Source organism: Penaeus chinensis, chromosome 12 (assembly GCF_019202785.1).
Source record: "Penaeus chinensis breed Huanghai No. 1 chromosome 12, ASM1920278v2, whole genome shotgun sequence".
NCBI classification, from domain to species: Eukaryota; Metazoa; Arthropoda; class Malacostraca; order Decapoda; family Penaeidae; genus Penaeus; species Penaeus chinensis.
In genome coordinates this window covers 19703309-19714162 of record NC_061830.1, presented here as the reverse complement: position 1 = coordinate 19714162, position 10854 = coordinate 19703309, and the positions used below count along the sequence as shown (strand labels likewise).

Below are 10854 nucleotides of genomic sequence, written 5' to 3'. Positions count from 1 at the left end.
TTACTTAACGAACTCCTAACAAAAAAAGGCAAAGAAAGAAATAAAAGAAAAAGGTTCTCTATCACAAGACCTGGTGACCAGTCAGGCCCGGCGCTCACTCGACGCTCACTGCCTTCAGATGAAAAAAATTCTCCTCCCAGTCATGAAAATTAATATGTCCCCAAAGTTCAGCAAGAAGGCATAGACTTAAAGTTACGCCAACTGCACTTCTACACTAACTTCATTTCTAAAAGGAAATAAAATGCTGCGAGACAACAAAGCAATAAGTTATTGTCATTCCCATCATCGCCGTTATTTTCCTTTTTTTGTATTTCTCTCCTTATGCATCGTTATCATTTCATCTTTAAAGGGAAGGGATTATCCCTGTTCCCAATTCTAAAAATCGGTATTATGTAGTATGAGATTTTTTAAAAAATACAGGAGTGTTATATATGCATATAAATATATATACATATATATACATATAAACATATATATATATATATATATATATATATATATATATATATATATACACACACACATATATATATACACATATGCTTGCATGTGTGTGTGTGTGTGTATGCGCGTGTGTATGTGTATGTATATATATGTATATATATATATATATATATATATATATGTGTGTGTGTGTGTGTGTGTGTGTGTGTGTGTATGTATACACACACACATACACACATATATATGTGTGTGTGTATATATATATATATATGTATGTGTGTAAATGTATGCCTATATATACATATATACATATATAAACATATATATATATGTGTGTGTGTGTGTTTGTGTATATATATATATGTGTGTATGTATATATGTGTATATCTATATATATATATGTGTGTATGTATATATGTGTATATGTGTATATATATATATATATATATATATGTGTGTGTGTGTGTGTGTGTGTGTGTGTGTGTGTGTGTGTGTGTTTTGTGTGTGTGTGTGTGTGTGTGTATATGTGTATATGCATATATATACCCATACACTCACACACAAATGCACACACGCACACACACACACACACACACACACACACACACACACACACACACACACACACACATATATATATATATATATATATATATATATAAGTATGTATATATAACTATATATATATTTATATATGTATATTATATATAAATATATATATATATATATGTGTGTGTATTTATCTATACATCCATATATATATCTATATCTATATTTACATACATATAGAGAGATACATACATACATATATATATATATATATATATATATATATATGTGTGTGTGTGTGTGCGTGTGTGTGTGTGTGTGTTTGTGTATACAAGTATGTATGTGTATGTAAATATATATATATATATATATATATATATATATATGTATATATATATCCAGTTTTGTAAACGTCCTGGGGAGCGGCACTGGCTCCCCGCCGAGGAGGCTCGCCGGCGAAAAAGCAGCAGCAGAGAGGGAGGACATCGGAACGAGAGCGCCGTCGGCCTCCAACTTTCCACCTGCCGATGCCCTCCGCGGCCGACCGCCAAACCCTCGCCGCCTTCACCTCGACCTCGCGACATCCAGCCGACAAAGCCGCCGGTCCGGCCGACGGAGCCGAAGATCGGGGGCGTGTGAGAGGAGCTTCTCGGGCGCGCTGGAGGCATCGGCCGGTCTCTGGAGGAGGGAACAATGTCTCCGAGATGATCCAGCCGATAAAGGTTTTATTTTTATCGGTCGTGTCACGAAGACCGAGGCAACAAGTGCAACATCTTGCGAGACCAAGAATCAACGAAAGAAATCAAAGCATAATACAAAGGCTCTGAGAAAGTGTTCTTGCGATCTGCACCACTAACAATGTAACAGCTCCTATAGGGAAACAGTCTTGGTCTCTACCGTTTCCCGTTGCATAACAATGTAACAGCTCCTATAGGGAAACAGTCTTGGTCTCTACCGTTTCCCGTTGCATAACACTGCACGATTTTGATTATCATAACATCAGAAGATTACATTTCAAAATCCTACTCTTCGGTTTCTAGGACTTATCTTCCTTAGAACATAACAGAATAACACCATTGTTTGTTTTACTGCATTCATACATATGTAAGATTTTCCTTCTTTATGTTTTTTGAGACCTCAAGTCTGTGTTTTGCAGTCTTTAACACAGGAATTGTGCTCCATTCCAGCTTACACTGATGGAGAATTATTGAAGGAAGTTCGGAGAAGAAATGTGTTATGCGTATGAAACGGTCAATTTTATTAATCGCTAAATATCTCTTGTTTTCGCGGGACCTTGGAGGAAATTATGTTTATTGCGAGGAGGGTCAGCAGTGACAGGTGTGAGGACGAGGTGTACGGAAGAGCATGAGGGAGGAGGAGCTCGAGGCCAAGGCGCGTGGTGTGGTGGGCTAGCGTGGTGCAGCGGCGGGTGTGTGGTGTGGGCGGTAGAAGCGGACGGTGTGAGCGGCTTCCGAGGTGGTGTTCTGGTGTGATACATGGGTGGCAATAAATGAGTGTGGTGAGGAGGTGGCTGGGTGGCCCGCCCCCCCGGTGCTGGCTGGACCAATGGTGGGCGGGCTGCGAAGAAGCTCCGCCCCCTGCCCCCGCCGCCAGGGGGCAGCAGCGGGCGACTGTGAGCGAGCGGTGTGAGCGGGCGGGGACCAACAAGTCGTCTCCAGTCTGAGGGTGGCCCTCACGTAGCGCACACAACGCCGTGTGTCGCCCGCAGGTCCCGCTGTGCCCGAGTGTGTGACAGACGTGAGCACCGCCAGTGCTGTATCGGGTGGCCCCGCGGGCTGTACTAGTGTGACGTGTTGGCCCGTGCCGTGTACAGTGACACCACTACTTGCCATCACCATACCATTTTGTACACAGTGACAACTTTTAGTGAGACCATATCTAATAGTGTCATGTACCAAGTCTGCTATTAACTGCTGCCTCTACTTGTGCGCTTGGAATTCGTGAAGGTGGCTGCGTCTGAGGGTGGTTCGGGCCCGGAGGTGGGCGGCGGGTGGCAGGGTGCAGGCGCCGTGGGCGGTTGGGGAGGTTTCACAGTGGCTCCTCACCCTCTCCTGGGTAGCATGGCGGCGCCAGGCCCTGACGCCCAGGGCGGCGCAGGGGGCGAGAACCCTGGAAAGGACATGGCTGCCCTACACAACCTGCAGTCCATGGACTGGCTCTTCAAGAAGGAACGAATCTTCCTGCTGGCACAATTCTGGCAACAGGTACGTTGGCACTTGAGTAGTGTCACCTTGCTGTGGTATGGCACTCACGAGTGGCACCACGAGGCACATGGTGACTCTCCCGTTTCCCAGAATGACGGTCACACAACACTCTCCGCGTTATCATTTGAATGCTTCTTTCGCTCTGTTTATGTTTCATGTTTCTTAAGCGTTATAATTTTAAAATATGGCTAAATCATTAATGATATTCCAGAAATTTGAAGTTGGAAAAATATCTTTATCACAGTGGTCTTACTGCATGTACCAGAAATATATTACAGACACAAAGTTTATTCAAAGTTTATAATATCAATTTGGAATATTTATTTGTAACTTAGTGAATAACATGCGCCCACCAGCCTTTCTGGGGCAAGTGTCAGTCGCCCATTGTTTATCACGGCCTTCCACCACAAAGTGACACACAAGGAGATTAGAGTGACACACGAAGGAGAACGCCCCGAGTGCGTCTTCCGCATCGAAATTTCCGTCGAGCGGAGCAGCGGGTGTAATAGTGGAGATGGCGGGGACTTAGGACGTCTCTCCCACCTGCCCCGCGCCGCGCCAGCCCGGACAGCTCCCTCGCGGACATCCCGCCTCGCCAGGCCTTCCTTCGCACTGGCCCTCTGGACAGGCGTTTTGCTGTAGGATTCTATATGTATTCTGGGACGCCGGATTATCCCAGCGGAAGTGGTTATTCGAAGAAGCTTTCGGAGAAGACGTTGTCACAGAATTCTTAAGATCGAAGTTTGAAAACAAATTAACTTGAACGCGAATAGCAAAAATTCCAATAAGGAGGAAGGAAGTCAATAAACCAGTGTCATAACGAATTAGCATTGCGAAAACATACCTGTGCAGCGTGAAGCACGAACTCTAAACAATATGTGTATTGCATGAGATGATTTGCAACAATGGAATAACCCCAGTGTATGTTAGTGCTAAGGTCCAGTGCGAGGCTTCCATGCAGGGACTCCTGATCGCCTTCTTATGACAGCGCTGCTATGAGTCGACACAATCTTCGCTCGTATTGAGTTGTTGAAGATTAATTGACGTGAGGGAGAGCTGGATCCCCGAGTGTGATTCGCGACGTGCCGGGCGGGCGTGTGGCATCTACTCGTGTCAATGATCACGGAAGACGATGACTAATATCGTCTTCGTTTTGCATAACAAGAAATACCGGAAGATGCTGTGAGATCGAGGGCAGAGAGGCTGTGATCTATGAAGATCTGCGCAGTCCGGCGAAAGTCATGTCCAGCCAGCCTGACTTGGGGAGAAAGGAGAGAGGAGAATAAGGGAGGGGAGTAAAGCGTGCGTGTGTGTTTGTGTGTGCGTACCTGGAGTCTGAAGAAGAAATTTGAAAAACGTCGATGTTGATTAGTGTAACGCTAAAGATATTGATTTTGTTTTTTAATTTTGGCAGATTCTGTGTAAAAGTCTTGACACCTGTGTAAAACATGTTATGTAAATAAATTATGAAGTTATAATAGATACTATTAGAAAGGTTTTCATAACGGAAATTATTGTCTTCTCCGAAATTTAGTCTGCCGATTTCCTGGGATAATTGGTGGCCGCCGTGTCCCCGTCGAGATGTTCAATGGAAAATACATATATTTTCTAATTTGCTGATAAATGAATTTACATTTCACTCTAGTAGTTCATGTTTAATGATCAGTGTTTGGTAAACAGTCCGTTATTGTAAAATCTCCAACAGCAGTGACTGACTTTGAATATTGTGCATAACATGTATAACGGCCTCACGAACGCTCTTGATAAATAAATATAAGATTTACCACTACACCTGCTTAACTGTAGAGACACACGAAGGTGCTACACAGTCTAAATTAAAACTTGAGTAAGAGCAGTGGCTGCCGACAATCATAGTAGTTAGTGACACCCTACCCTCCAATCAAGGTGAGGGACGGTGCCGCCCCGGTGTATGCTCAGCCCCCGCTGCCGAGGCTTCTTGCCGCTCTCCCAAGTGCTCCTCAAAGTTATTATAAAAATGCTCCACGATAAACAACCCCCTGCTTTTTTTCCTCTTTGTCGGTTTTTGGCCGGCCGCTAACTTATTTCAACTTAGCGGCTTTCTACTAATTCTGACTTTTCGCTTTTTGCATGTTTGAGAACCGTTATGATTTTACAAAGAAGTGTTTGCAGCCATTGGGACTAACTCGGGGCAATGCAATTAACTTTCTGATTGTAATTTATATCCAATATCAAGCGGGGTGATTTCACTTAGTACGGCAACAAGACCGATTTGGAACGAGGCCCGTGCATCTCGCCCCCCTTTCTCGCTACAAATCGTCGCTCTTGTCAGTCAGGAAGTCTGTTTACAAATCACCAAATAACGTAATGGATCACGACGAGATTAGGAGTTGCGGCTCGGCGTCTCGTCTTCGTGATTGAAACGTAACCAAGGCAGACCAGACATCGGGTCCGGGGCTCGAGTTCAGACCGTCACGTAATCCTCAGTGACACCATCGACAGGTCATAAGAAGCACGAGACTTGGTCTGGCCGTTGTTTGTTGTTGTTTTTTTGCCAGTTTAGAAAGGAGTGTGAGTAAACATTTATACTCTCGAATGTATACATATAAATACACCTTCAATCTTACGCGCACGCACGCACACACACGCACACACGCACACACGCGCACACACACACACACACACACACACACACACACACACACACACACACACACACACACACACACACACACACGGACAAATACATATATATCCAAAAGATAGAGAGCACATACGAACGTTCATGCTTGCCTTCATGCATACATGCATACGCACATACCCCCTGCCTGCACGTGAACGCAAAGGGGCCGCACACAACTTGGTTTCCTTCAACACTGGGCCGCAGGAGGCGGGGGCGGCGGCGGCAACATCCCAAAACCGCATCTTCCAATATAATTCTGCATTCTGCATAGGTTATTGATTTTTAAAAAATATTTTCACTTCTGAAAATCAATGCTAGCTGGCTTGTCACCAGTAGGAAATGGGTTTTTATTTATTCTGTGGTTTTTTTTTTTTTTTTTGTTTTCTTTACGCTGCAAATTTATTTCTGTGCAGCAGAGTTAATCATAACATTTACACTCATACCTCATGGGAAACCGTAAATCATATCTTGTGGAGTATTTACATATTCATTATAAGATTCCTATATGAACCAGTGTTCATTATCTCCACAATTACACGAAGAACTTCTTAGTCATCCTCTCAGTGTTTGTACACATTTTGCCTCCAGTGGAAGGGTCTTATTACTACATCGGACCAAAGCGGCTGAAGCGTCCTGTATCTGTCATAATTTCAGTTAATTGACACAAAATCCTTTATCGGCAAAGTAAAACTCTGCATCGATGGATGGCCAGTATTTTTGCTCCCTCCTACGTCAAGAATTTCCGCAATAAACTTTTGATATTCGAATTGTCACAATGTAGAATTATAAACGTTCTTTAAAAATCTGAGATTTATCGATGAGTCTGCAATCCACCCTTTATAAGACAAGTATCTCACCTGTTTAGAATTTACCAGCAACAGATTTGTCGATACTGTAAACTATTTCTTGTAGCGCAGTATATTTAATTTTCATAAATCCGATATTTCTGGAATCTGCGGTATATGATCCATACAACAGAGATATATGTAGATATTAGATAGTAAGATATATATTTGCTGTGCAAACCGGTATGACTGTGGACACCGAAACATACCTTGTACTGTATTTTTCGCACTAATGTTATTAACTGGAATTATGCTTTAGCACGGAAATTATATAATATATATATATACATATATACACACACATACATACATATATATTGTCTATGTATATGTTATTGTATATATATATACATATGCATACATACATATATCCATAAACTTACACACACACACACACACACACACACACACAGATATATATGTATAGATATATACTTTTTAAATATGTATATGTGCGTGTATCTCTCTCTCTCTCTCTCTCTCTCTCTCTCTCTCTCTCTCTCTCTCTCTCTCTCTCTCTCTCTCTCTCTCTCTCTCTCTCTCTCTCTCTCTTTCCATATATATATATATATATATATATATATATAATATATATATATATATGTATACATATATATGTGTATTTATGTATTTATACATACATATACATATATATGTATGTATTTATGTATATATATGTATAATACAGATAGATAGATCCATAGATATAGATATAGATACAAATAAGTAAATAGATACAATACAAATATATATATAATATATATATATATATATATATATATATATATATGATACGACTAAGCATATGTGTGTGTTCTCATTAAGAACTGGCAGTATATCTGGCGGCGGCATGTGCCAGGAAATCGCAGCCGCCGTGCCTGGTGTTGAGATGAGACATATGCGACATAAAAAAGGCCGCGAGGCGCCCGTGCATCGGCGCTCCGCGGATCGGGAGGAGACGGCGACAGCGACAGCCAGGGAGCGAGGGCGCGGCACGCTCGCGTATGGGCGGAGAGCCGCTTTTCGGCGTGTTGGTATGTTGCTCTCAGCCGCGGCTTGGGTGGATGCGCGACGGTGGGCGTGCGGGCTGTGTGGGCGCACCACCTCCAGCGCAGGTAGAGGGGGCGGGGGGAGGGGGAAGTAGCAGAGCGTAGGCGCGGTGTCGGCGCCGCACGCAAGGCGGGTCTGCCGATTGTTTCTTACGGTTCTCTGCTGATTGGGAGGTTATTGTAAATAAAACAGTGTTAATTAGGACCGATATTGAGAACGAAAAATGTTGAATATTTTACTTGTGAAAGCAAACTCATAAGCCAAAGCATAAGCACACACACACACACACACACACACACACACACACACACACACACACACACACACACACTCACACTCACACTCACACTCACACTCACACACTCACATATATATATACACACATTTACATATACATGTACATATACATATACTTATATACATATATGAATAAATAGATGTGTGTGTGTGTGTGTAAATATATATGTATATATATATATATATTTATATATATAAATATATTTATATTTATATTTATATTTATATTAATACACGCACACATACAAAACCGCGCGCACTCACACATTTATGAATAGCCATAAATAAACATGTAAGTCCGCATATTGAGTTGCAATGAGCGACGCTGTTCAGCCTTTAATAACACGATGCGTCACAACACCAATAACAAGCGTCAAGTCTCACATGCATCTTGTTCCCTTCTCCCCAAACCCGATGTTTTTGCTCGCCTCAATTGGCAGTGATGTCACACGAAAAAAATAATAATAAAGGACAGAAATGAAAAAAATAAGTAAATAAATAAATAAATATGATGTATAGGATGTGTATGAGTGTATATACTTTCCTGGATGCTTGTATGATAACTGTTGCCCCAGCGAGTGGACTGTTTGATTTGTAAACAATTTTCTATACAAAACAAAACAGAAGTACTGATTTTAAAAATTCTGGATGTCAATACTGAACTAGTTATTTCGTTGTAGAAATCATCGTAACATTAGTTCTGTCATGTTTGTTTTTGTTATGGTTTATGAGATTGATGAAAACTGTTTTTGTTATAAGTAAAATTTAGTTGTGGTTATTGTTATCACTATGATCACTGTTATTTTTTGTAATTATAATTGATACAACAGCATTCATCATTATTTTCAAATTTCTAGTGGGTTCATTTTAATCGTGATAAAAAAGTTTAAAATCATAATAGTAATTGTTATATTTATTTTGCTGTTTGGAGCTACATGATATTGCGGTCACTGCAATTAATATTGCAACCGTCGTCATTGTTATATATTTCTTAGCGTCATTTCATTAAATTCAATATATTTTTGCGATAATATTTTCTTTTGGTTTACACATATACTATGATGTCATCCTTTGCTGCCTTGATTTTCTCACACATAATGACATATAGCTATGAACCAAAATACAATACTGTTATTATTATTATTATTATTATTTTTTTACCTCAGCCATTGCTCATTCCTTTATAAACACTCAGTATACTTATTTATCTCAGCTTCAGAGGGCTTCTCTCTCCTCCCCTCTCTCTTTTTTAATCTTTGTCTTGGCATTGTTAGCGTGAAGTTTCCCACCTCCCTCTCCCTTACCCCCAACCCCTTAATACATCTCCCCCGCCACCCCACACTGACACATGTCCTCTCTGGCTCCTACATCTTGCGTTGCTTCTGTTTCTCCGCTTCTAAAACTCTCCCTCATTCCTCTCTCCCCTTCCCTTCTCTCTCTCTCTCTTTCTCTCTCTCTCTCTCTCTCTCTCTCTCGCTCTCGCTCTCGCTCTCGCTCTCTCTCTCTCTCTCTCTCTCTCGCTCTCGCTCTCGCTCTCTCTCTCTCTCTCTCTCTCTCTCTCTCTCTCTCTCTCTCTCTCTCTCTCTCTCTCTCTCTTTAAAAAAAAAACACATTTTGCAACACTAACACACTTTTCCCCTCTCCTCCACTCACGGCAGACCTCCGCCCACACCCAATATTTTTGGGGAAAGCTTGTCGAACTATTAGCTCCATCCTGCGTCCTCCCTCTCTGTTGCCCGTCCTTCGTCCCTGTTTCTGTCTATCGTCGCCCCCTCTAATGCAAGCTAACATGCCCCCTCCATTCCCCTCCCTCCTGCAACACCTTCACATCTCCCCTCTCCTCTCCTCCCCCTAAGGGCGTCCATCCGGCCACCCAAGGAGCTTGATAGACACACGCTAAACACTTCCCCTTGCCGCAACTTGGGCACTGTCCTAGGGAAGGGCCAGAGGGAAGAGCCATTGGGGAGGGGGAGAGGGGAAGCAAAGGTTGAGACGAGAAGGGGAGGAGGCAGGAAAGGGCGCACAGGATGGCTGGCTGAAAGAGGGGACTGCGCACAGAATCCTGTATGAGTAACAGAGGAACGACTTGTACAAACAGAAGGAGCGGCAACTGGCTGCGGCATCGGCAGTGACATTGCGCGAATGATTTTCTACAGGTTTTCCGTGTGGGGAAAAGGCGTTGGGAGGAAATGTGAATCAGAAAAAAATGTTTAGAGCTCTGATTGGTCTACCTTTGAGAGGGAAAACTTCTTACTTCGCAATGGTGATATCAGTAAAAATAGTGATAGAATCTGTATTTAGATGAAAAACTAATGTGAAGGTAAAAGATATATTACCAGCACTTTCCATCTACCAATATAACAAAAAGTTGTAAGTCGGGTGAGAGCACTACGGTCATTTCCTGTAGATAACGCTAATCAGACAATTTTCATAATTCTTTATTTTGTAACTCATTTACTCTCAGTTACTCTCTTTCCACGTGGATCCGATTTTGATATATCGTACTAAATAATCCATATTCATAATCTCATCTTAGTAAAGGACACACACACACACACACACACACACACACACACACACACACACACACACACACACACACACACACACACACACACACACACACACACACACACACACTCACACAAAACCCATCGCCCCGACCACAACCAACCTGTTCGAATCGGAGGTGTTCGAAACCCTGAATCAATCACGCGGCCTATGTAACAAGTAGCAGTGTTCGTAATGTAGTGAGCCAATAAGCTGTAAATAGAGTGTGATC

At 42.2% G+C, this 10854-nt stretch overlaps 1 protein-coding gene across 11 annotated transcripts in view; it reads left to right on the top strand.

Moving 5' to 3' along the window:
- Positions 1 to 2649: 2649 nt before the first annotated feature.
- The window catches only part of LOC125031324 (homeobox protein cut-like), a 347203-nt gene continuing 338998 nt past the window's right edge, over positions 2650 to 10854 (top strand). For all 11 annotated transcript variants that reach the window (XM_047622025.1, XM_047622019.1, XM_047622021.1 and 8 more), the window contains exon 1: positions 2650 to 3218. In XM_047622025.1, the coding sequence (XP_047477981.1) occupies positions 3075 to 3218 (144 nt within the window). In that variant the 5' untranslated portion in view covers positions 2650 to 3074. The remainder of the gene's footprint in view (positions 3219 to 10854) is intronic.